This window comes from Bacillus rossius, chromosome 18 (assembly GCF_032445375.1).
Source record: "Bacillus rossius redtenbacheri isolate Brsri chromosome 18, Brsri_v3, whole genome shotgun sequence".
In the NCBI taxonomy this organism is placed as follows: domain Eukaryota; kingdom Metazoa; phylum Arthropoda; class Insecta; order Phasmatodea; family Bacillidae; genus Bacillus; species Bacillus rossius.
Genome location: NC_086345.1, coordinates 27,878,709 through 27,906,693, shown reverse-complemented (window position 1 = coordinate 27,906,693; position 27,985 = coordinate 27,878,709). Strand labels below are relative to the sequence as shown.

At 35.9% G+C, this 27,985-nt stretch overlaps 1 protein-coding gene across 7 annotated transcripts; it reads left to right on the top strand.

Moving 5' to 3' along the window:
• Positions 1-69: 69 nt before the first annotated feature.
• LOC134541435 (nuclear distribution protein nudE-like 1) lies at positions 70-27,257 on the top strand. Of its 7 annotated transcripts, none has more exons than XM_063384889.1 (7): positions 70-149; positions 2,190-2,522; positions 3,973-4,237; positions 5,414-5,545; positions 11,436-11,530; positions 20,335-20,423; positions 21,981-27,257. In XM_063384889.1, the coding sequence occupies exons 2-7, from the start codon at positions 2,265-2,267 to the stop codon at positions 22,042-22,044; spliced, it is 903 nt and encodes a 300-aa protein (XP_063240959.1). In that variant the 5' UTR covers positions 70-149; positions 2,190-2,264; the 3' UTR covers positions 22,045-27,257. The 7 variants fall into 7 exon arrangements, with proteins under 7 accessions (XP_063240959.1, XP_063240961.1, XP_063240960.1 ...); XM_063384891.1 differs by having other exon boundaries at positions 70-175; XM_063384890.1 differs by having other exon boundaries at positions 75-145.
• The last annotated feature ends 728 nt before the right edge of the window (positions 27,258-27,985 follow it).

Sequence of the window (27,985 nt, the reverse complement as noted above, 5' to 3'; positions counted from 1 at the left end):
TGTTTGTAGGCATATTAAGAAATTTTAATGCATAGAGGTTTCATTGCTCTACCAATATATTTGAACTCTACGTGTCTTATTTGGTATGTCGCCATATTGAATTAAATACGTTATTGTTAACCGTTTTGACGTTTAGGTATTCAAAGTAGGTCTGTGCGTTATTTCTGTAGTAAACGTAAGATATGCTTTGTTTTTATTTTTCACTTTGCATGCCAATTTTAATTAGATGGTGTTGATTTAATTAATAATTTTAGTTGTATTTTTTGTGCAGCCTGCAATGTTGTTGGTATGTCTTTTAGGTATCGCCAAAATATATACTTCAATAAGCATTTTGTAAGGACCATATTGTGTTGAACGCTTGGAGATAGTTTTGATGTGATGTTTTTCGTGCTATTGTTATGAATTAAGATGAACATGAAATACGCTGCATTTTGTGTGTTTGTCAATGGTGTCGCAGTGAGTCATTAAGTCCTTGACATTTCCTTGGAAAAGTGTCAACATGTGAGTCATTTTTAAATTAGGAAGGTCACATTTAATGTCATTAAATGTTATATCCTTGATATAATTCAGTTGTAATTTATTCGTTCCAAAGGAGTTTCCTAATGACGTACCAGTTACTTTACTACTTTTTGTGAGCTACTTTTGCATGGAAAAAAAGGTAGAATGTTTGGGTAGCGACTTTTTCGTATATAAAATAATATTACGAATGTGGTGTTTCTAATAACTACAGTCTTTCCTCTATTTACCTCAAGAACTGTTAAAAAAAAATATGGGTTTCTAAGAAACGTTTATAGATAAAGTGGTGTATTGATTTCATTGACATTTTTAACTACGCGTGTGCTGCGCGTGTGTATCTGTTTTGGTTAAACTTGTGTCTTGTGAATTTGTGTTAATAAGTAAAATAGTTGCAAGTGTTAACTGATATGGTTCTATTTGTGTCAGATGTGTTAAGGTAAACGTTTTGCAGTAAAGTGGCCACCGTCCGGGCTTGTCATAGTGACGTAAATTTATAATGTGATTTAATAGCACATTTGGGACTGTTTTCCATGAGAGATATCCCTGATTGTTTTCGCCAACCTGCTGTTTACTTGATACTAGCTGCAACCTGATGCTGTGGTTCTCCAGAGATCCTCGGGAATACAGCATAGCCGAGACTGTTTTCCACAATAAGGGTGGAAAACAGTCTTGGCCCCGGCCATAATGAACTGACATTAACCTCCCTGCCTTTTAAGAAACAGTCTTGGCCATACTGTACTCCTAAGGGTCTCTGGAGAACCACAGGGTCAAGTTGCAGCTAGTATCAAGAAAACACAGCAGGCGCATCACTGCATATGATAAAAATGTTCACCTATAAACGTTTCTCAGAATCCAGTTGGAATTTTCACTTGCTGTGTTAGAGTTAAATAGAGTAACGTCTGCAGTGTTTAAAAAAAAAAACTTTTTTAGTATTTTATTAGTTTATTTATGGAAAAGCAGCTGCTGTAGAAATTTACCGATATGGAATTTTTACTGTGGTGGGGACTGGTGTGCCTACCGATTCATAATGTTACTGTCGACAAAAACAAAATGGCAGTGCTGATATTGTAACATTCCAGTTCTCCCAGCTAACTCCATTTTTCAGTTCAGAACATGCATTCATGAACACTTGCAGAAATAAGTTGGGCGCTGATAATTATTTAGGTTCAAAAAGAAATGTTACTGTTGATGATTGGTTGCTGTTAAATGTATTTTGGACACCAATTTATATACTGTACATATAATTTAATCAATAGGTAGATAGGTACTTTAGGAAATCTCATGTCGTCATAGCCTTCATTTTTATAGACCACGAGAACAAACACATGTCGAAGCTACTAACACATCGCACAAAACATCTTCACTGACAAAAAAAAAAAATTGTTTGCCGGATACCGAAGGGTGATCATTCCACTCTAGTTCGCAACTAAATCCAGTGGTTGCGTGTAACTCACGGTACAAGACGGAAGGACTCGTTGACTTCGGAACAACGAACGGAATACAAATTTATACTTGCCGACGACTGTGGTCACAACGTTCTGACTGAAAGTTTGTTTGTATTATCGTAAATCACCAATGAATCAGTATATGGAAAGAATCTCGGGATGTTGTTAGGACGAGGCTGGTGTTTGTGCGGTCTCACGCCTGTAGAATGAGGAAACGTGTCTGCGCAGAGCGAGTGACGCCTCAGGGGGAGGAATGCCTGCCGCTTGACTCGGCCGCGACGCGCAGCTAGGCCCCGCCGGGCCATGGACGCCGGCATGCCGGCCCCGGGCAGCAGGGACGAGGAGGCGCTCTACTGGAAGGAGCTGGCGGAGCAGTGCGGCCAGGACCTGGAGGACGTGCTGGAGGAGAAGCGCCAGGTGGAGCGCGACCTGGAGGAGTTCCAGGAGAACTCGCGGCAGCTGGAGCGCGAGCTGGAGATCTCGCTGGACCAGTCGGAGAAGCGCTGCCGCGACCTGGAGGCGGCCAACAACCGCCTGCAGGCGGACTGCGAGGGCATGCGGGTGAGCCCGATTCTCCAGGCGCGTCGTGGGAAATGATGAGAGTGAATTTTTACCATGCATGCGCACCATAAATGTATTTTTCATAGGATGAAAAAAAAAAAATAACTTCAGAAAAATAAAAATATGTGATTTTTTTAAAATACTATTCCTAAGTAATTGATATTGATTAGGTTATATAGTGGCACTTCGTCTGTTTTCGTTGTATAAGTGTGCACGCATGACACAATTTAATTATATATAAAAGAGAGATAGATATAGAGTGAGATACAGAGAGACAGCTACGGGTGCCACATCTTCAAAAACATTTGTTTATTGTGGACATTAGTGATATAAATTGCGTTTTAAACCTTTTAAAGCGCATGCGCGGACACACACACGCACATTGCATTATAAATTATATTATTATAAAATAATGAATTATAATAAACATTAAGAATGTTAATTTTTTACATTAGTAATTAAAATTTTTCTTATTTTATACATGTGTTTATGTTAATTTTTAATACTGAGTTTTATTTAAAAAATTTAATTTGACCCCATTGCCTCATATATCAGCTACTTTTTGCCTCATCGATACATCATTTCTTTCCTTTTTTAATTGCTTCTGCTTGGGTGATTTTGCTTGTTTTCTTCCTGTTTTCACTTAGGCATTTTGTGATTAATGGCTCCAAAACCAATGTTGGATATCTTTATATCTATTCCACTCAACTAGCTCACTCATTTCTCACAAGCAACTTTCAAAGTTTAAATCACTTGAATTGGTCAATTACAGCTCTCACTGACTTCAGTTCGATGCTTCCCACCAACGCTCATTATGTCGTCACTGCAAATGTTGACGGGGCGAGTCCTGCTATACGACCACTCGCAAAAAGTCTGCTCTGCTGGCGTAGCTTTCATAGTTTACGAGTTTTAATTGGCGTCGAATCCCCAGCCGAAGTGACACCCAGTTATAGGTTATGAAGACATTTATATTTCTGGTTAAACCTTAAAAATGTTATCGCTGGCTGTCAGTGTCCGTGGCACACTCTCTGGGACGAGAGCCACGATGCGTTGCCAACCCGATGGACAACTAGATCTAGTACTTTTATAACTTATTTAGTGGTCTAGTACAGATCTAGTACATTTTTATTTAATTTAATAATATTACAGTAACTCCAATATGTTTTATTATTAAGGGTGATTATTTTTAAAAACAATGGAATGTATGTTTGTGTGGTGTGATATTTAAGTTCGAGCATTGCAATGTCATAATAACGTTTTAAATTGTTAAAAACCATAACAAATTATGATTTAGTACTTTTTTTTTTTTTTTTTTTCAAATCTAGTACGTTTTTCTCGCCAAAGTTGGTAGGAAATAATATTTTTTTTCCCTTGTGGACACCCTGCACACCACGTCCCCGTTGCCGGCTGTGGGTGTTGGAGAGAGAGAGTGGTGTCGTGGTGTCCGCAGGAGAAGCTGGAGCGCGCGAACGGCCAGAACTGCGACCTGCAGGCGCTGCTGGCGGAGGCGCGGGCGCGCGAGGAGCTGCACCAGCGGCGCGTGCGCGAGCTGGAGCAGCGCAACGACGACCTGGAGCGCGCCAACCGCGCGGTCGTCACCTCGCTCGAGGAGCACGAGCTGAAGCTGAACAGCGCCATCGAGCGCAACGCCATCCTGGAGGTGGAGCAGGACGAGACCAAGGCGCTGCTGCAGAGGATCAAGGACGAGAGCCGCGGTAACCACGCCGTGTCTCCCCCCCGTCGCCAGTGGTAGTGTGTCGGTTCATGTAACTGCAACCTCGTAACTGCTCCCTGATGATGGCGACTGCCCCCGTTACCAGTTTCGATAGCCGTGTCTGTAAGCGTCTTAGAGTAACTGTGCGATTTTTAATACTGCAACCGCTTAAAGATTCTGTAGTAGTCTACTTACGCGGGTAACTGCTCCTCCCTGATGATGGCGACTGCCCCGTTAATCAGTTTCGATAGCGTCGTCTGTAAGCGTAGTAGAGTGTCGGTTCATGTAACTGCAACCTTGTAAGATTCTGTAGTAGTCTACTTACGTGGGTAACTGCTCCCTGATGATGGCGACTGCGATGTCGACCGAAACGTTGGGTGAATTATTCGCCAAGAACACGGCTATAGTACACCGTGTCTCCCCCGTTATCAGTTTCGATAGCATCGTCTTTAAGCTTCGTAGAGTGTCGGTTCATTTTTAATACTGCAACCTCGTAAGATTCTGTAGTCTACTCACTCGTCTGAACGTCATCTGAGAGGATCGAAGATGCGATGTTGCGGGGAAGCTAACCCTCACAGTATAATTGATATTTTATTTTAAACATAAATATTGCCAGTGTAACCTAGAGTCTCATAGATTTGTTAATAAAAAAATGATCACTGCAGAAGTTAATTTAAAGCGATATTTAAATATTTGTATCTAGCGTTGCCTTTAATAGTTGGGCGCACAACACGAATCAAAAGTTCTTAAAATATCAAATTTAAAAGTTTTTGCCGGCTAATTTATCACTCAGAGTCGTGAGTTCTTTATTCCTCTACCACTGGGATAGTATCTAGTTGCAATTTATTTCTATTTGTACCCACATACCTGATGAAACTATTTCTTGGCATACAATTCTTTAATTATTTCATACAGCAAAACATTTTGTTCAGAACTCACTATTAACAATCCGAAACTTCCAATTTTTTTCATTTTTTAAACTTCTTTTCGTTACAAGTCAGCAAGGATATTGCACTTCTTTGCAAAAACAAAGAACATAAAATAAAATAATTTTTTCTCATAGTGTTCGTTAGAGTCCAAAGACAAAATGAAAATTATTCAGTTTCATAGTGCTGTGAATATGGCATATTTACAATGTTAGTAATTTTTTGTTTGTCGCGTCGTCGCGTGGTTGCAGACCTGATGCTGGAGATGAAGGTGCGCGGGAGCGTGCCGGACAACGACAAGTCGATGGAGCGGCTGCACGGCGTCGACTCGAACAAGCTGACGGCGCAGACGCAGACGGCGGTCCCCGCCGCGCCCCTGAAAAGTAAGGTGAACGGCGCTCTGCGCAGGACGCGGGCGCTGGGCAGGGCTCTGAGCTGCGTCCGGCACGGCTCCCCTCCCGCGGACGCCTGAGCCCCCGTGCACGCCCGGGCTCTGGCTCGGAGGCCGGACGAATCCTTGTTTTTATTCCCCTTGGTGTGACATGCGTGTTTTTTTTTATGCTTGAAAAATTGTATGAAACCCCCTGTGCTTGATTTTTAAAATGTTTTCCTCCTTTTGTACGGTATTCACCTGAAAGTAAAACTGCTGAAACATTATTATCTTGCCATCGGGAACAGCTTTTGTAAAAAACTGCTGTCTCTGCCTCCTAAATGCGTCGCTTGTGCCACTTTAATCCTCGGCCTCCGGAACCTCTGCACAGGCCGGCGTGATAGGTGCAGGATGTAGAGTTGGCAGTGGGTGCTGTGTTCTTTGCTTTTTCTGAAGGCCTGCTTTCGAACTTCAGTCGTAAAACGCCATTTTTTTCTTCTTCTAACTGCGGCTTGATAGTTTCAAAGGAGGCGGTGAAAAAATCTCTGCTGACAGAACTGGCATCGGAAAAGCTCTGGTAAATACGGAAATAAACTAACTTGGTCTAATAATTGCGATTTCCGCACCATAAAGTTTGGAGTGGCACTATATTCGGTCGCGTTATTTTCGGGTGAATAAAGTCAATTTTTTACATGTTTTTATTTCTTGAAAACTGGAGGCAATCACAAAAAAAATTAAGCACTTTTATTCTCCTGCTAAGGACCTGAAATGTTCTCGGGACTAGCCTCTTCAGAAAACTGAGGTCCCATAAAAAAAATGCACTTTTTTTATCGACTGTTTTGCTTGCATGCGTATTGACGTGTTAAAAAGATGGTTTTAAAAGATTGCATGGAAAATTTGGGTACTCTTTGTTGCTTAGCACATATATTTTTCTTCAAATATTAATTTTTTTTTGGATATTTCATGTGTCTTTTAATTTTGTGCTGTGCATGTTTCTTGCAGTTTTCTTTGTTTCATTCTCTCAGTTCTTGCATTGTAATTTTTATATAATGGGTGTGTGAGTTCAGTCTGTAATAAAGTTTGTAGCTCGTAAATCTGTTTTAACTTTTATTTGCTCGAAAGCTATTTAGTTTGTCCTGTGTTCTTAGTTTGAATGTACTGTTTTTTTTTGTTGCAAAACTTGGTGGGGAAAAAATTACATTAATGCATGAATATTAGGTCTTAAGTGCCAAGTAAGTACATGCACTGTTGAATAAGTCATTTAAGAAACAAATTTGTGGATTTTTAAATTGGAATGTGTGAAGATTATATCAGGAAGTCACTAATGATTTTCAGACTGCCAAAGGACATGGAAAAGCCAGGCATGCTAATGTTTTTGGAAATGTAGAATGTCATGTACATGATTGACCTTTTCATGATTCTAGAGAGGAATATAGTAATATAGAAATATGGAGAACTAGCGAGAGATTTATGAGATACAGTGAGAGATTGCGAGGATATAAAACTTATGATCACTGATGTTGAAAACAATTGAATTGTGAAAATTTTTAGATAAAACAGGATCGCAAATGGAGTGAAGTAGAGATAGACGGATGACAAAGGTAATGATCGAGAGATATGTAGTTCAGAGAGAGGTAGAGACACAGAGATACAGCAAAATATACGGCCAAAAATACAGCTAGAGTTACAACTAAAGAGAGAGAGAGAATAAAGGTGTGTCGATTCCACTTTTCCAATTCTGATTCCAGTTTTGATTCCGATTCTAATTCCCAATTTGACAAATCCACGATTTTGTGTTCTTGTGAATTTGCTCTCCTGCCATGATCTTTAAAAGTCCTGTTTTTTGTGTTTCTCTTGATTTACATTCGTGAATGTATCTCTCTATAAATCCCACTATATTTCTGTATCACTCTCTATTCTCTCTTCTCTCTCTCTCTATATATATATACATACACATATATTTCCATTAACTCTTTTATCTCTATATTTCTTTATTTATATTTGTTTATATCAACTGATCAATATTTTGTTTTTATCATGATTGAATTTCACTGTAGATTTAATAATGCAAGCTATCAGGATCACAGCAAATGAAACATAAACTCAAACAACAACAAAAAAAAAAAAGTGCATTTTGTACAATAATTTGTTCACACATTGAATTTTGGAACTTTCAGTCATGAGTCAGCCAACGTAAGTAACGGATGTATGCCGAGTTCGTACTCTAAATTTGGAATCTTTTCAACAAAGAAACTAGAAAATTTTCAAGCAATACAAACAGGAACATTATTTGTTCAGTATTTGATGGTGGATAGACATTTCTACGTTGGAATCGAATTACCTTCAAATTTAGATGGGATATAATTTGATGAATATATGCAAAAAAAATTTAATGAAGGACTCTTCTCGAATGTCACTAAAAAAAGGGCAACGAAAACAAAAGTGTTGCAATGGAGCTGGACATCACAAATCTTTAATTTCCAGCAATCTGCATGTTGTTTCTTGATGCCTCACTCCGATTAATGGTCACACTTTTAAAGTATAAATAGTAGGACACCGTTTACTTATAATTATTTGGAAATTATCTCTGAAAATGGTAAGGATTCTATATTTTAGGAACAAGATTCGTAGAAAAATATTAAGGAAATAAAGTACATTAAAAATTCAACACTGATAATCTCTGAAGTACTAGGTAATTTTTTTTTCTTCCTACCTATCCTCTTACCAATTTAAAGATAATGTATCTTTAACATGTAATGTTATAAATAAAATTAAATTATTTATTGCCCTTGTTTAATCTGCTAGGGGTTTGCGAGTCCTCAAAAAAAAATATTTGACATTCACGAATAATTTTATATTGGAATAGACATTTCAAACTTAGTTACCAGTAGATGTCCTTGCACCTTGTGGGAATCTTTCACTAAAAAAAAAATTATTATGTATGAGGCAAAAGATGATGTATTGAGAAATTTTGAATAGTTTCCTGCAACATTTTTCACAACTTGTTTTTTATATTTAACAGATTTGTGATTATGATTTAAAATTATAAATAATACTCCATTATATGTACGTAATTGGTTTCGTGAACAAAACTATTTTCAAACTTTAGATTTTACTGTATGTCAGGTTTCTTTTTTTTTAAAATTTTTCCTCCATTTTACACCTATTTGTTATGGTTTCGTGTGTATTCCTCTTGATTTTATTTTTCTTGGACTCCTGTGTGAGGTGTGAAGAAAAAAAAGTTTGATTCTAAAAAAAAAGAATTGATATTCGTGAGTATTGAGATATTGGATTCAAATGGAAAGAGTAGTATTCACAGAAGCCTGCAATCTGCCCTTCGCCAGTAGCCGCCAAGAGTGGAGGCTTTGAGGAGAGAAGCTAGGATTCTCGGTCAGTATCACGACGCTTCTAACCCGGTTTTGTGGACCGCCTAACAAGTGACTGTAGAAGGTGGCGGGTGTGGATTTCCCGGACGTGGGGTGCTTATGGGTCCTGCCTGCGTGGGGCCGTGCCCCGGGATAGGGTTTTACATGATTAAACTTAATCGGTAGAGACAAGATTACATGGTGAATTGCGGTGAATCCGAAATAACATCGAAAAACACGTCAGTTCATAGTGACACCGAAACGCAGCACCGAAATGCAAGTTATATCATGGTGTTAAGGAACATTTAACCAAAACTTAATTCAAATCACGGAAAAAAAATCTTTTCATGTTTCTGGATGAAATTTGTACCAAAGTGCATGAACCAAAAAAAAAAAAAAAATGTTTTAAATTCTTTGATCTCGAAGCTCTTTTGAAATAATTTCCAAACTACAAATTATTTTATCTTTAAAATGCAGCATTTAAATATTACGCTATATAAGTATTAGAAAACAGAATTGTTTTAAAAACAAAATTGGACTAAAAATTAAACCATAAAATCTTGTCTCTTAGCTCTCGGGTGAAATTCCGCTATTTCTCGCTATGTCACTTTGTAAGGAAATCTCACTGTGATTATCAAAGATAACATGGTTCTAAATGGAGTAATTTGGCAAGACTCTGGACTATATTTTCAGAATACCCAGGTTTGAAACCCAATCCAGCTAAAAGAGAGAGTGAAAAGGTTTTTGTGAGGAGGTGTTACAATGTCTTAACATTTAAACCTTAAAAACTCATACAGATGCTCAGATCGCCAGAATGATTGTAGTATTTATTGGTGCTGCTGTTTGCATGATTGACGCACTTTCCCGCATTTGGCAAGCTTGGCATTTGATGTATGGGCATGGCTAATGCTGTAATGCATTGTGATCTTGTTTGTTTGTAGCAGGCATAACAGTTATTTAGTCTTAGCTTATGCACATGTAAATGAATTTTTTTAGGAGTGTGTGTTTACTTCAAATGCTGTTGTGTTGTTACAATTGTGTATTTTATTCTTGGTCAGGTAAAGATTCATATTTTTCAATTTCAGTCTGCTAATCAAATAATTTGATAGTCAACGTAGCTGCTCCGGCAGCGAATTCTAGCGGCGGGTGCGGAAAATACGTGTGATTTGCGTCAGAAATGTATTTGAAAACACAGTTTGTGTACATTTATCGCATTCTGCATTATTTTAAAGAATTCTACATCAAATTTTGTGTCGGAGTCTCGTAATATAAGTGTGTTTGCAACATAAGAACACATGACTTTGCTTATTACCGAAGTTAGATGCTACACATCTGTGTGGCGTACTAAAAGAATCGCTTACATTTTTTTTTTTCCAGCTTTTTGCTTATGAAGTTCAGGATTAACTTGTATGTAGCATACAACCTCATGCAAGTGTTTGTGTTCTATGTCTGTCATTATATGTTTCGTCATAAGTGACCTTGATGTGGTCTCCTCAATGCTGTGGAGTGAAGAAGCCAAAGTATTTCAAACTGATAGAGGGTGTCTACAGGTCAGGAAAGTAACTAAAAAGTCCCGAAATAAACACTAACGTCGCTGGAAATTCACTAATACTTTGCATTTGCTGAGTTGCATTTTGTTTACTGATCACTCGTTTCAGATTACAGTTGCACATTTTTTTTTTTTTTTTTTTTTTGCAAATAATCAAAGACAGTCTGCTTAAGTAGTGTGGAAATAATCAAGAAAAATTTTTTTTAAACCTAAAAATTGGGATTTTTCCTATAAATTATAGTTATATATGGAACACCTTTTATACACATATACATAAAAAATAATATTAAGAGGTCCACCAGGTATCGGTAGACATCCTGTAATCTAATCTTTCTTGTGTGTAACTCTGTCAGTGAGAAAAGAGTATCGACGAAATCAACAAATATTGGCTTGGGGAAACGTCTACCACGTTTGTTTCTCACTCGCTCAAGACCCTGTTTCAGACCCGTCAAGAATCAGACCCAGATCGCCCTGGCAAGACCACCCGCCCACCCACCTTTCTTTAAGGTGGTTTTTTTGGACATTCGACATTACTGGTTTCACGATTAACCTCAATAATTGACAAAAAAAAAGATGAACATGCGAACACACATAGGACAAGCTCAAAATCAAAACACTGTCAAAAATTAAAAAATGTAGACAGTACAGAAAATTCCATGGGAAAATGTTGGTGAGAAAAATTTCACAGCACTTTCAGACACAGCAGCAACGTTGGGTCCGTCTGTCGTCTCGTTGTCGAAGGTCGTTTTACTTGTCTGTAATTACTGTTTTTGTTGCAACAGTTTCTGTCCGTTAACGAGGTTTCTCATGACGTACGGCGTAACCAGTAATGCGGTATTTAAAAGAAAAAAAATTGTCTTAAATCACTTTTGTCCATGGTGAACTTGTTCCCGAACCGAATGCTGGTTACGGTACGGAGGACTGTTTACGACGGCGTGTGTTCCTGCTGTCGGCTTTGCGCTCGTTCACGCGGGCTTGTTTGTTCGCAGTTGTGCAGCCTGGAGGCATGCAGAGCAGCCCTATATCGCCGTCCGCCCGCGTCGCGTCCATGAACATAGTGGGCGACCTGCTGCGTAAAGTTGGGGTGAGTACCCTGCCCCTGTTGACTCCCCTTTTACCCGCCCTTCCACGCCCTGCATACCGTCTCCCATCGCGAGTCACCGCAAGCATTTCTGTTTGCGGTATTCGTTCTCGTCTACTGATCTGTTTTGTTAAGGGGCCCGCCTCGTCAGGGGCGTATCTGCTGTGTCAGGCGAGGCGGGATGATAAGCGCGACGCTCGCTGGTGCCTCTGGACTGGCGCGCAGTCTTCTCCCAGTGCGTATGAGCGGCGACCGTAACATTACACGGCGGAGAGATGAAGATAAAGATGTAATGCAAGTCCCTTAAGTTGCTTTCAAGAATCTGTACCGGTTGTTTTACGCGTAAAATTACTCCGAAAACATGCGTTTTAGCCATTTGAACTCTTCTAAAAATACAGTTGCAAAACTTAATCCGAAATCAAAAGTACTTTTCGGCCCTCAGCCAACTCTTAAATGCTTTCCGTAAGCAGACCCCACTCGGATATCTCGAGTAGTTTTGAAATCGCGTTGTTTGTCCTGAAGCTCTGCGCACCGCGTGTGTGCCCGGGTGGGCGAGGGCCTTAATGTTGAGTGTCGTGGTTCCCAATCAGTGTGAATATAAGGCTTTCTTTTTTTTTTTTTTTTTTTTTTTTGCCAATTTAGGCAACCTTGTTATTAGTGCCAGCGTATTATTCGTTGAGACAATGTAGGGGTTTCTGCGAGTAATCAAAAAAAAAAAATTTGATGTTCATGAATAATTTGATATTTTTTGAATCAAATGATAAAAGCTAGATTAACAGAAGCGTGCTGAGTAGGTGTATAGTTTGCGATGTTGCCATCTTTCTCATATGTATTAAAAAAATGTTCAACCATATACTAAAAAAAAATGTACTACTTTTTTTCTATCGAATTTGCTCCTATCGTTTAGTTAACAAACAAGTTTCTCGATATTTTATGTGAAGTATCATTTTCTTTTCTATGTTAGAGTTTGAGATATGTGTACATTCATCACAAAATTTTTGAATCCTGAATCTTACTGTATTAAAAATGTAGTGTTTTATTTGCCATTGTTTTGAATGCTTTTAGTTTACCAGATGGAAGCTTTTGATTTAATACTTATTGGTAGTTGGATTGTGTCCGTAATTTAAAAATTATTCTTTAATATTTTGTTTTTAATTTAGTTTTAAGGTGTTTTGTATACTAATGTTGGAGGGGTAAACAATTGAGAAGATAGGACATTTAAAAATTTTTTTTTCAACCCTTAAATAAAAGGTGTTGGTTTGGGGTGGGGGTAGTTTTCAAGAGTTAAAGGTACAACTGTCTTCTCTTCCCCTTCCTTCATTGTTGTATCTTTGTCTTTCCTAATATTATAAAATATATATTCTGTTCTTGTTTGTATTTTAATATCTTCTCAATGTGTGTTTGTGTGTTTTTATTTAAACATTTAAGATTGCTTTATTCGTTGACCTATAAAGACGACAATTTTGGGGTTTTTCTCAGTAGTGGGCTGAAAGTGTTAGTATTTCACTATTTCCTTCTTTTATTTGGTTTTACGTAGCTGCATGGCACTGTAAATAAAAATGTATTTTGGGAAATGTGGAAATTACGTGATTTCATTTCGTAGTCTTTAAGTGTGTAAATAAGCACAATGCATTGAATATATTTTGATGTGACAACGTCTAATAAATCAATGAATGCCGGCTGCACGCACAAAAAAGTGTCCCATTACGCTGTGTCCCGTTACACTCATTGTACGCTTGTGCCGCATCTATCTCTCTTCCACTCGATTGGAACAACCATCGATTTGACTTTTTCGAGGCACATTAAACTTGAAACACTCCCATTCATTTCCTACTTTTCCTATCATCGTCCTATCCTTATCAGAATAACACAGATTGGAAGAAGTTAAATAGCAAATACGTATAAATGTTATAGTTAAAATAATCTCTTCGTTAAAGTAATAAACATATTTGAATTGATGAGTGCAAATAAAAGTAAATTTATCTATTAAATTGTAGATTTGTATCCATACAAAATAGTGATAATTCAATAAAAATGATTAAATTTTATTCATATAAGTATGCAATCATTTCATCAATGTTTTGTTATGACGTTGTCACGTTAAACTATCGTCCGTAAACCGACTTTACAGACAACCAATTTTTTTTTTCAAGTGCCTGGGTGTTGTTTTTATATAATTTTTTTTGAGTAGTTTATTATGTTTTTTTTAATAATTGTTTTTATCGTGCTAAAAATGTGCCAGTGTGAAGTAGACTTAACTTTTGTGTTCCACGCGAATAGGTGCAATGCTTCTGTCCTTGTTTTCGACCCGCCCGCCACGGTCAGCAAAGCGCCGACTATGCTAAGTAGGAGCTCGTTTTTTTTTGTTTGTACTCCTTTTGTTTTTAATCATTTTTTGTTGTTGTTGTTAGTTCCCAGTGCTAACACTCAAGTGCCGTAAGCTGTTATCTTTTTTTTTTCTTCTTGTTGGCGGCAGCTTGAGAAACTCTTGTGTTCTGGATGCGCGCGGGTGAAGTGTGTGTGTGCCGTGCCGCGCCACTGACAACTGCACGCTTGTAGAATAGAGGTCGGTGCCCCCCACCCCTAGATACTGCACGTGCATGATTGGTCGACGGGGTGGGTTTTTTTTTTTTTATCGCACCCGTGTACGGTGTAGCCTCGGTAATTTCGAAGCGCTGGGTGAAACTGCGAATAAACAATCTTGCTTGCCTGAAACGTATTATTTACAAGTTTCCGCCTGTTTTTAGAGTTTGTCGATTATTATTACTGGGGTACAGTTGGCTGATGAATTAAAACACCAGATATTTAATACCGAAACCCGGTCTGAATACACTTGTCCGACTAAAATCATAGCAAGCCAACACCTTGAACTAACGCAGCTACAAATTTATTAATTAACGCACTAGACTTGTTACAAACATAGCACATACGCAGATTCATTTTGCTTTTTAATGGAACCTGTTGGAGTATGGAAGTGTTTTATGGTTTTGGAATATGAAAATAAAATTATATGTCGTAGTAACTTATGAGTTATGATTCCGATGAGATACAAAAATTTAAACGCCCTAAAATGGTACTTGCGCAACGACCACCGTAGTGCTCTTTGGTCGGCCAATCACAGAGCAGCATTGGCATTGCGGACGGTCGAGCGAACTCTGCCCCTTGCCTTAACATTGGGCTGGGCCTTTTGCGCTTGTATTCAATCATGAATACACCGGTGCTTAATACAAGTATGCTGGTACCAGATGTATACAACGTTGTGTGCTGTTTTACAGACTCGTATAAGGTCTTAACTGTTTGCTGACGGTTCTAATATTTTTTTTATAACTCTTTCTGGTAAAATTTGGCTGGCCGAAAATGCAAAAGGTTGTTCAGTTATGTCTCTGAAATAACCATGATGAATCAGTATTTTTTTTTTTCCTTTATTAGTTTTCTCTAAATTTTGATCGCTTGCTGAACGTAATGAAAAATAAAAACACTTTACTTAAATAAACAAAAAAAAAAATCATCCCCAAAATTTTGGGAATATTTTTTCCCCTCCGGACGAGGAAAAAATTTCACGATTCTGCACAGCCCTAGTAAAAATATAGAAGTGGTGCGAAAAAACAGTGTGAAAAAAGTTTATTTCCATAAGTTAGTAGTACCAAATGTTCATTTTTGCCTTTATTTCTTACAGTTTGTTTTCTATAGCCTATAAGTAATAGAAACAATCCCCAAAAATCTTATTAAATTACATTACATTTCTTCATATACACATGATTGTCCCTATAATGCCCATAAAATTCAACCAGTGAAATAGCAATGCTTACTGTTGGATTATAAGACTGATAAGAAATAAATAAAGCATTACACAAGTTCTTATCATGTAGCATAAACATACCCAATTTTTTTGTTTGTAATTGTTAAAAAACCAAATAAATTAAATGTAAATTAAGGACGGGAACAAACATACGCAAAACACAATGAAAAGTCCTTTTTATAGCATGAACAATTTTGTTTTAGTTGCCTAAACTATGATGTTAAAATAAAGCATTGTGTAAGCACATGGCAAGATAAAGTTTTTCTCCACTCAAAAAAGACAGCATTTTTAAGTGTTATGTCATGCATTTAGAAATGGTGTTGAACAACACAAAAATAGTTGTGTTTCACACCCCACTGTTTCTGCAAATAAAAAAAAAAGTCAATTTTTTTTCAAAAACTTGAAAAAAATTCTTAGAAAGTAATTTTTTTTTTTGTGCTTCACCACTAAGTGTTTCAAATTATGGAGGCTGCACTACAAATTTGGATGTTGGCTTTGGTTAAAACTCATCAATGTTGCTTTTCATGTTTAGGTTTATGGTAACATTTACATAAGATTTTCTCATCTACCATATATATATAAACACATCTGTACATATCGATAGTAAAGGTTCTTGAATCTGGCATATTCAAGCTTAACGTAACAAAAAAAAAGAAAGTTTGGTAATTTGTTATTGGTGTCCCTTCACAGTTATAGTTTGGATGTGCAAACCAAAGGGAATAATTATTGACAATGTATATATCCAATGGGGTTGTCTAATTTTGGGAATAGTGGAACTTTTGAGGACTGACTTGGTATTAGTAAATTGTCCATATTGTACGTAGTTACATCTTTGGTGAGGAGAAACAAAAACTTCTAGTGTATTTTGGAATGAAGTTTTCTGCTCAGGGTGGCGGTATGTTAGATCCAGTAGATGCAGCTGAAGATGTGTTGTTATTCTTGTAAATTCCATGCGAGCATTTAGGTAACATTTCCCGTTTCGAATGCTGCCAATTTATACTTTATAATGCGGTATTTCGTTTTTAGTGATTTTGGCTTATTTACTGGAATCTGACACAACATAGATTTTAAGACACATCGTTATTTGATTCTTTGTTCTGCTAAAAGAAAAAAAAAAGTTGTCTACAGACATGATAGGTAATTTAATTTAATTAACATCATCTATTGTAATGAGTTGTGATATTTGTGCTTTATTTATGTTAAGCACACTTACCTCGCGTCGCTGTGTAGCAGGTTACAATGCATGGGATGTGTTGATAGAACTTTCTTTTATTTGGCTGTTTCTACCTTCAATAAAAAAATATTTTTAGGCATTAAACATCGGGTACAAATTCTAAAAATCTTTCAAGCGTCTTGCGTTACACCTTTATCTGCATTTCTCCGCAGTATAATGCCGTGGTCACCGCTCAAACCCCATATTTGCCCTACGCTCAACGAGAAGTCTGCGCGTCGTTCCACAGCCATGCGCTTGGAGACGATACAGCGTCATACGTACCAGCGAGCGTCGCACTGGCCAGTCTGCCTCAGTGACACAAATATACCCCAGTTAGGGGATGCTCTTAAGTGTCTAGGCCAGTGGTTCCCAAACTTTTTACAGCTGGCGACCCACATTTCCTTATAGGAATACCTCCACGATCTATCGGTCCATGGTGGAGTAAAAATCCTTATTTGAATCGTATACTTCTTTATCTATGTATAATTTACCATCAAAGATACCGATTGATTATTGATAAACAATTTTTGTTTCTGATTTGAAAATGTTTGACAAAAAAATATAAGCAATTTGTAGCAAAATAGTTATTTATTTAACAATATATAAATATATGCATTTGCACACAATTAGATTTGTTTTCGAATTTCCTTATATTTCTTGGTGGTTTATTCGATAGTTTCTGATAGTTTTAGGACCGTGTCGCAACCCACCGGTTGGTAAACCGCTGGGTTAGCTCACTTGCTGTGTCAATTTTTGTAAATTTCCCATATTGTTGACTAGATATTCTAAAAATTAATTCACATAAATCAAAAGTTAAGTTGTAATTAATCAATAGTGATGAATTTAGAAATACCATGTCCCTAATAAGTAACTTAAGGTTTTTATTTTGTATAACTTAGTGTCTGTGACAAAAAGTTTTTTAATGCCAAAACACTTGTGTTTGTCTCATTGTTATGGTGTTCCCATCAATGTTATGATGTGGCTGTTTAGTGGGTCGTCATAGGGCATTAAGCGGTTGGCCTGTGTGAATAAATTTTTTTTTATATGCAAAGCGAACACCAAATTGAGTGTTTAAACTATTTGCGAAGTTGATTAATATTGCGAATGTCATTCTCAGCAAGACTGTATCACACTTATTTTATGAAATACCGGATTGAACTAAAAATAATAATATTTTAATGTTTGTAATGTTTGAAGTGATTAATTGATTTACCAATTAACCATTAATATAAACTAACCATGTATAATATTAATATTGAGAATTCATAAAAGGAGACCTGAGTGCCTTGTAATATTTTTTTTTTTAAGTAACCAACTTATATTTGTGCAAAACATATACAACACAAAAAAAAATGACTTAAGTTTTTTAATGAGCGAATCATAAGATTACACATTTTAAAGCTTCGCAACAATTTCCTATCTTCACATCGGATGCAAAGATTTGCATCACAACCAAAACTTTAAATAAAACCAAAAGAAAATTTCGTGAAGTCAAATTGAATATTAAAAAGTGATTTATTTGCATAGTGGAAGCTTCACACAGAACTATTAAGGGGGAGAATTGTCATTGTTTGGTTTGCACTAATCGAAATAACTAGTAAAATAAATAATTTAAAAACTACCTGTTATGTTTCATAATGATCGAAAATATGTACAGTATTAATTGTTACTATAGTTTTCAAGCTGCATTTTAATAGCATGTGCATGATATTTTGCTTTTGCATGATGTTTTTTTTTAATCTAATAATAGAAAGCTTTTAAAAGTTTAGAGCATTTTTATTTTTTTTAATGATTTCACAGAAATTTCATTTTTGTTAAATCACCAGTATAAATATCTCTAGTTGTTTTAAATTTAATTCACGTTTGTCATTTATTTTTCAGTTTCAGCAAATATTTGTATTTGTGGGTTTGCTGTGCAAAAAAAAATCTGTTGTATTGAGCTTTTTCAAGCATAGATGGATACATGTAATAATACAAGTTAAAAAATACAATTTAACACAAGGCTAAATAAAATTTTACATAAATATTGGGAATTACAGTCACTGCCTTCAAAACATGTCATGCCACAATTGTTGTAGTACTTGTGTAATTAATTAAATTCATGCTATAGTTTTACCACATTGCCCTATGCGTAAACAAAGGCCTTGAACAACGGACGAAGTGAAGCGAGACAGCCACGGTAAAACGTATGACAATGCACCTGCCTTCAGAGTGGAACGTGAGCTCGAACACAGGGCAAAAGCTAAGAGCGAGGTTTTTTGATTTTGTAAATTGAATGAAAGGTCTTAACCTGGCATTTTCGGGACCATGCTTAATGTGGAACGTCAGTGTGGTTTCAACAGTAGAAAAATTAATAAACAGTTTAATATATATTTTTTTTATAACTTTTAGTTTCGGAAGACCTCTATCCATGCATTCTGATCTCGGTTCAGTGTGTGTTCTCCCGAAACACTCCACGCAATTGCAGGGGTATGTCGTTACTGTCTGGGTCTTTCCCAGATTTTCCTGTTCAGTCCATGATGACCTTTTTTGTACACGAGACCAGTCAGGGAAAGTTAGGATAATTTTTGTATAGATTTGTGTGAGCACCCTTGTGCAGTAAAAAACCAAAATAAAAAAAATCAAACCTTGTTTTTGACTGAGTATTAAGTTTTTATGCAATCACAAACCAGTTTTGGTTTTGTAAATGTCCTGTGGAGTGAATGAAAGGTCTTAATCCGGCATTTTCGGGACCATGGCCACAAACAGTTATGTTGGATGTTGAACGTCAGTGTGGTTTCAACAGTAATTGAGTAGAAAAATTAATAAACAGTTAAATATATATTTTTTTAAAACTAAATTGTAACAAACTGCTCCATAGAAGGAAGACACACAGTTGAGCGTTACTGTTTGAAAATGTCTTTGGTGTCACGTTGCACCCGTGATTAAAATCTCTTCTTGCAAAAAATCATTACGGATGTGTACCGGTGCAAATGTAATCCGCTAGAATGCAGGAAAAACTCTACTGAAATAAAAAAAAAAAAATCATGTGAATGAGTCTTTTAGTACTCGCCAGTGGAGTGTTAACATCCTCAGTGACGAGTGAATTCTTGTGTTCTCACGATGCAAATAAACTTATCATAGAGTTCTCTAAAAAAAAAATACGCAATTTGTGTTTACAACTTCAATTCTGGGCTCGAATCACATGTACTTTCCGCACACGCCACTAGAATTCGCTGCCGGAACCGTAAAAGTGGCTACGTCGACCATACAATCATTCAATCAGCAGGCAAAAATTTTGAACTATTGCGAAATGGCTCAGATAAAAGCAAAAAAAAAAAGACTTAAACAATTAAATCCTGACTTTGGACCTGATTTCCGACGAAGGAATTTTATTAGAATCATGCCCAACTTGTTAAAGTTTTTTGAAATAGTTAATACTGTAACGTTTCCCTTTTTCTTTGTGAACTTAGGTTTGCGTAATCCGCTACAGATGGCATCACCGTCGGTCCCCTACTTTCGTTTCCGTCGCATTCGCAAAATTACTCCCACTGAATGCTGTACACCGACAGATAAGAGAAAAGTACGCTCGCAGCCTAGTAATGCAACCGGCGGCTGCCTAGATCTACAGTCGCAGTCCAATTAGGAAAAAAAATTAATGTGAGCGGCTCTACCGGGTCCCGGATCGCATGTCGCAGGTTCGCCAAACCACGGAATGCCGGTTTAGAGACCTTTCTTTCACTCTGGCGCGTGTTCCCGGACGCACGGATGGCCGCTCGTCGCGACCAATGCCGGCCGTTCCCTGTGTGTCCGCAGGCTCTAGAGTCGAAGCTTGCTTCCTGCTGCAACAACAACGCCCGTGAGAACGGACTGCCAGGGGACAACGCAGCTCGCGAGACTTTCAGGTGAGCCACTCAACTCTCGCCTCGGAGAGTGCACAGTATTTATTTATTTATTTATTTATTTATTTGATTTGTAACATGCCACACCCAACAGCACAAGGCTCCAACGGTGGGCACGAAATGTAGGACAAGTACAAAACTAATACAGTAACATTATTAATACTAGAACAAAACAATTACAAGAACAAAACAAATAGTAGGACAAAACAATTACAAGAACAAAACAAATAGTAGGACAAAAATACAAGACAACGCAACAAAACGTACAAATATCCATATGAATACTTAAATTCAAATAATTAATTATGTCCATAGAACAATTTCCCAGTTGTCACAGTTCAGCGAGATGCCCTGACTTGCAACGTTCATGAATCACTTCCGAAAATTAATGAATAAAAAGAATGTTCACCAAAAAATGTTTGTTGATTTGTTTTTTTAAATGTTGAGGTTAAGTAGGAATTTGGTTGGGCAGTCATAATTTAAGAAAAAAGGTTTAGTAAGAGTAGCCCCTTAATCATTGGAATATTTTTGTGCCTAAGTGGTTGAACGTCGTCAAAGTCCCTGACCGCTGGATTGGTCGTAATGGTCGAGATGACAAAGCTCTTTCTCTATGGCCTTCACATTCACCTGACGTAACACCTTGCAATTTTTTTCCTTTGGGGTTTTATGAAAGATTGTGTCTACGTTCGGCCGCTACCTAATGATTTGCCAGAGTTTAGACGCAGAATTGAAGAGGCTATTGTTTCCATTACTCCGGACGTGTTAACCAAAGTGTGGCAAGAATTGGACTTTAGTTTGGATGTGTGCCGTATAACTGAAAGTGCACATATTGCACATTTGTAAGAAAAAAAAGCTAGTTAGTTTACCTTCAATTTGATGTATGATTTTTTTTTGTAAATATGTAGTCTAAATTAAACTGTTACCATTGAAACCTGGACATTCTTTTATGGACACATATTTCATCAAATTTTTTCTACAAACAGAAGCAAATGAAACTTACATTTGGTCTATTTTTTACCCGTGGGGTTCACATAACTTTACAGAGTCGATTAGGATTTTTATCAAGTTTACTGCGATTAGAAAGATGAGTGTTGAAAACAAACAACAATTTTTGATCAACCTTAAGTTATAAAATTAATTTTGACCACTTTTTTTTTTTTTTTTTTTTTTTTTTTTAAAATATATTCTATCTTCAGAAAGACAACATGATGCAGTAAGATTATTGTGTTTCGCTTAAAAGTTTTTTGGTCAAATATGAATTGTTAAATTTAGTGTTTGTGGGTTTTGATGGGTTGTGTAAATTTTTTTTGCTAGTCCGGTTACAAAGTATTGCGAATGAGGAGTGAATAAGGGAGAAAATTGCCAACATGATGCAGTAAGATTATTGTGTTTCGCTTAAAAGTTTTTTGGTCACATATGAATAATTGTTAAATTTCGTGTTTGTGGGTTTTGATGGGTTGTGTATTTTTTTTTTTTTTTTGCGAGTCCTTAAAAATTTTTGCTGTTACGAAGTATTGCGAGCGAGGAGTGAATAAGGGAGAAAATGGCTTGTCTGCGCAGGAGCAGGAGGATTGCGCGGGGCATACCGTCGCCGGCGGTCCACCACGGCTACGTGCGGCCTTAGGGCCGTGCCATTCGCCCGGCCGGCGTGCGCCAGTGCCTTCCGGACCGTCGTTCCCTCTCCCCCTTGCCCCTCTCCACTCTCCCCTTCCAACACCTCTCCCTCCCGTCACCTCCCACACCCTGTCGTCTCGTGGCGTCGCCTAATTTCGCTTGGGTTTTCTAGTTCGGCCGTTCTGGTTCCAGACTGATTATTTTGAACTGAGGAGAATCATCGACTGGTGTCCTCGGCAAAGGCCGATCCTTCCATCGAAAGTCTTATCGCAATGACCGAAATAACGGTCTATAGCAGGAATAATTGTATCGTCATTATTATAATACTTGATTTTTTTTTTAATTTTTCTCCCCCCCCGAGAATGATTTCACTGTGCTCGTTCATTATAGTTGTAATTATAAAATCATATATCAGAATTTTTTTAAGGGGTGATCTTGTGCGTTTTTATTTTTTTTTTTATTTTTTAACGACCAGTTCGCATTTAGAACCCCAAAATTGAAAATTTTTAACTTGTGTGCTTTATAATAAGTTCCTATATTTATCTATTTATGGATTTCGAAATATCATTTTGCCACATGGGAAAAAAAAAAACATCTGCGTAATGTTATAAATCAAGAATGTTAACAAGAAAAACTGTTAATATATTTTTAAAAAAAGTTAATGTCATGGTAAGTAAAGCTCTAGTTTCTGATTGAAATCAAACTTTTTTTTGCAGCAAGTATTACTCATGAAAACCCAAGCCATTTGTTGTTTTTTATTCTCTTTGTTTTAACTTTAAAGTGTGTTTGTTCCTTTCATTTACTTTCTTATCCAGCCTGTGGTAAAAATCGGATAGAATATGTGTGATTATATGCTCTCTAATTATAATTTTTTTTTTATCAATTCCCTATTAGTGTAAATGTATAACAGGATATTCATTTGTTATAAGTAAAGTGTTTAGAGGTTTGAAGTTTTGCTGTTTGACAAACTGAAGATGCTACATTTAGAATTTACTGTAGTAAAACTGCAGTTATTTTAGATTAAAAACTGTCATGTACCTTCATGGTTATTTTCAATGCTCGCTTTTGGATATTTGTGTAGAATATACATAATTTTTTTCCACAGGAGTAAATCTGACAACTAATAAATTAAATGTTTGTTCATCTTAAATTCATTACCTAAACGTATTAAATTTTCTATTAAAATAAGATGGCATGGGATATTGTAGTTACTTTTAATACAATTTTCTGGACATGAGTCATTGCAGTATTGTTCTTGTGCTGTCTAATATTTAAGTTTGAGTGTGTTTGTCTGCTTTATCGTCATCTTGTCCGTAATACCTGTTTAGGTACATCGTTGTGTTTATCTGTTTGACATCAGATGATTTAGGCTTATTCTCTGTGGGTTTACGCTTTTATTTTTGTTTCTTAATTTGCGTTCTTGAATTTGTTTTCGTAACAACACTGTGCAAAACTGCAGTGGTGTATGTCCAAGATGTTGTACGAAATCAAAAATTTCCCCATTGCGTGAATCATTTAAAGAGTGTATTGTAGTTACAGCTTATTAAATTTTCCTGAATTATTAACTGCCCCAGCACTACGTAAGGCATACGTTAACTCGAGCAACTAACCAGGCAATCAAAAATACATTCTGTATAGCAAAATGCATTTAAAAAAATTTCCTTTTAAGTGTATATTCTTAATAATAATAACAAATATTGCAATTCATAAATTTTTTTCACTTGATTTCACTGTACTTCCATGAGGTTTTTTATTCTGGCTTTTTAGTCTCTTGTATATTTTAATACTCACCTAATACCATTTTTTTTAAAATATATATATATATATTTTTACTGCGTACAATTTTTGTACTGGTGAAGAACAGTAACACTAACGGGTTTTAATTTTTTTAAGTAAAATTGTTAAAATTTTAACCATAAAATCTTGGCCCGAGCCTTTTTATGCTGTATTTGTTTTCTGCATTTGTTGTTTCTGTTTCTTGGGTTTTGTTTTGCGTTCTGGTTCCCTGCGGCACTCAGAACCCGTCGTGATCTCATCAGAGAGAGAAGTATGCAGTTAGTTTTGATTGTCGTGGTCCCGGATATTGTTTTTACAGGAATAGTTTATAGTTTTGTGTTTTGTCTTGTTAGTTGTTAAGGTTTGTTTTTTTAAAACTGATCTGATTTGTATAGAGCAATTTTTTTTTGCATGTCTTGTGTAAAAAAAAAGTTACTTCTGTCCTTATTGTTCAAGTTGAGCAAACTGTAGTGTCTCGGCAAAATATTAAAATATGTATATTCTGAAGGAAATAAGTATTTTCTGCTCGTATTTTAGTGCTTGCTGTGATTGTAAATGTTTTAAATTTTCCCCTTGCATTGTCCAAAATGTTTTTAAGGAACCTCTCTTTTTCTTTAATAAATTAAATAGGACAAGGAACACACAATTATTTTTTTTAGCATGTATATCTGTACACTACTGCTGTTGCTATATGTATCGTAATTATGTACATAAAACTAATTCTCTGTTATTCTTAAAAGACTGAACACAGAATTTTCTTGCATTACATAGCTAAACATTTTTCCCGCAAAGAATTCCTATGGTTTTCTCAAGGCATAAACACAGACACTTATTTTTTAGTGCTGAGATTATGTTATCTTTGTTATATCATATGAGTGTCCAAAATTCTTTAACACCTGAGCCTGTTTTAACACTTCCAAATAGAACTCTGGAAAAAAATGTATTCACTGGATAGTTTTGAAATTTTTTTTATCATGTGCAAATAAATTCCTCGCTTATACCTAGAGCCTAATATTATGTAAATCATAGAAATGTTTTCTTTGAGGTCATTTGTGTATGAATGCATTCATTAAAGTAACAACATGTCTAGTAATCACTGCAAATACCTATGTAGCATAAAAATTATTGATAAAAGAAATGATTGTTATGATGTAGAACTTTAAAAATGTTTAAATTCTTGCATGATTGCTGAATATTGTACACCACTACAGTAAATGACACTCATAATTTTTTTTCCAACAGCTATTGCTTTCGTTTTTTTTATGTTTTTAAGTAAAAAAAATGCTCAAAGTGTGCTAGCTATCAAGTTATTTGTTGCTGTTTTCATTTAAAATAAATTTACGAAGTTACTGGTATACACTGTCTCTCATCTTTCTTTAATGTTTATTTTTAAAGTCACGCAACCAATATTTTTTTCAATTTGATAATTCTAACGTTTTTGTCCAATAATTTCTTCTTCAAAGGCAAAATAAAACCTTAACTTGTATGTAAATCTGTAACAAATGTTGTGCAATTTATTTGGCAATATTGATACATTTTCTCTTTTGGACTTTAGTAGATTAATTTTATACCTATGTTTATCATTTAGATTTTATTTGTACATTGTAACTTGAAAACTACCAACAAATTAATTTGTACCGGTAAATGAACAACTTCCAACTTTTTAATGTTCACGTTCGGATAGGAATTCAGGACTGTAAATTTGATACAGGTTAATTATCGAATTTGATGATTAACTCAAATTTGAATTTAATAATGATTAAATTAAATGTGCAGTGGTAAATATTTATTTTGTGATTCTTCATCAATATATATGGCAAGGGACTTCAGTTTAAGCCAGTTAACATTCGTTTCAACAAAATTATGTGATAATTTATGTGAAAAAAATACATTTATGTAGGATTTTGGAAAATACTTTTTATGGACCATTTTTTGTGTTTCTATGCAGAGGTTGCAAACTTGCAAATACAAGTTTTGTTCAAATCAAATTTGAATGCAAAGATCAAAATACTGTTAAATGTGAATATAAATCCAGAAAGTATTACACACTTAAAATCTTTTTTCCATCATTTCTAAAATATTATTTTAAAAGTCATATTTTAACAAAGATTTAACAATCTTTGGGTCAGTGGCACAAAATATATTTGGGTTATTGGCTTAAAATAAAAATAAGTTTTTAAAGATATTTAGTGTGTTAGGAAACTTTATTATTTGCTTGTCCCAGCTTATCGGAAAGTATTTGGGTTTCAGATAGTCCCACTGTCTTAACTTAAATCATTCTTCTGTTTACTATGCACATGTTGGTACTTGAAATTGAATATAGAGTGTAAATAATTATTTGTTAGTTTTGGTATTACGTGTTTAGAATATTCAGACGGGCCTATTTGTGTCTGGTTTCACTTGTCACAAAGTTAAATGAACACGAACACGAACTGTAGCCACACTAGCCTCGCACGGGGTTTGGCACGGCACGGCACGCCCGCGTAGAACGATCACCAGTGATTGTCGCGACAACACCAGGCGATCGCTGTGTCACTGGCCGGTGAAATATGTTGAGACTGCTGTCATCGAAGTAGCAAAGTTTACTTAACAAAATACAACAAATGTTGCTAGATCCTTGCACCACGCCCACATTAAAAATAACGCGGGACAAATAGTGTAAAGATGTAGTGAAAAAGGCAATCAATACACTCCCCGAAACGTAGAGCCTTAATAAATTAATGTTGTCCGTAGTCGCAAGTAGTCTTCTATGACTGTCACACGTCATCCAATCTTCATTCATCTCTCTTATTGTAAATATTTTTAAAACAATATCATCCTGCTGCATTTATTGTATTTTACCCTATGCATTTGTACTGTTTCATAATTTAAGATTATGTATCCGATTGTCATCGGTTTGTGATCCTGGTTTTATGTGAATGGTCTTTGCAATAATAAGTATGGCATTTAATGTATTTTTTTTTCTCGCCATAGTCATCGACTCTTGGCTCTTACTGATATTTGCCACAGCGAAAACTACTTTTAACTACTGTCACCTATAATTGTGAGATTCTTCAAACATGTATGTATATACTGTATGTACCTAGTTTTGTGACTTAAAAGACTTTTGTGTGTGTTTGTGTAGTTTTTTATTTTTTTTCCTTCAGGGTATAATTTGTCTCATTAAGCTTTCGAAGTTCATCCCGAGCTAGACGTAAGACATGTTTTATATTCAGCTAGCAAATACTTGTAAATAACAGATATTGTCCATACATCTAGTTTTAGAGCATCATATAAGTACTATTTTTGCATTAGTTGGATTGTTAGACGGTGTAAGGCCCTGCCTTGTGGTTGCATATTACTTCACTAAAATATTTTGGCCTTCTTACCTGTACTACTGTTGTGACAATGTAGAGGTAAAAAATAAAATTTCATTTTTTGATTACCAATAAAAATTTTGTTTTGAAACATGAACGTGTTCTTATTACCAAGCTACGAGTTCCACTTTCTCACTTGTAACACTCGCCCTTTTTTCATGCCGTTTGGCTCTGTAAAAATTGATATCCACCAATTGCAGAATTCACTTGCAGTGAAGGTACAATTTTAACTCTTTACCTTTTTTTTTTAGAGTAGATGGTGTAATGATTATATTATTTTACAATAATTCATTGAATAATACACTGTTCTTATAAATATAACAATTTTTATTGATCTAATGGTGCGGTACACTAGTATTTTGTCATAGTCTTTTTAAGAAGCAGCAACAAATTCAGATTTCGACAGTTTGATAGTCTTGTAACAATAAAATGCTACACAAATCTGTGTTTGATACAGACACAGTTATTTATAGGTAGGAGCTAGAAAAATTAGCATCTATTTTTGTGAAATTAGCATTTTCATTTAAGAAATCAAAACTTAAATAATAACGTTCTAAATTGGTAAAGAATGAATTCCTCGCTTCCAGGAAATGCTTCAAGAGTAATTAAGATGATTGCAGTTATTTTCGAATTTGTTCAAGTCATTCCTTCGTATCCCGTAATTATTTTAGCATTGAATTCGTACATTTCGGCAAGTGAAACCATGATGTTAAATATTTTGTAAAACAAAAAAAAAATTACATCTCTGTGGCATGATGTAGGTACTTGGCATCAACGTAGGAGGAACTGAGACACAATGAGAGACAAACTGAAGGTTTA

Excerpts from the sequence above, each read along its gene's own strand:
- LOC134541435 (XM_063384889.1), top strand. The coding sequence starts at position 2,265 with ATGGACGCCGGCATGCCGGCCCCGGGCAGCAGGGACGAGGAGGCGCTC. Across the intron at positions 4,238-5,413 it reads GATCAAGGACGAGAGCCGCG|ACCTGATGCTGGAGATGAAG; the intron begins GTAACCACGCCG and ends GCGTGGTTGCAG. Across the intron at positions 5,546-11,435 it reads CCCCGCCGCGCCCCTGAAAA|TTGTGCAGCCTGGAGGCATG; the intron begins GTAAGGTGAACG and ends GTTTGTTCGCAG.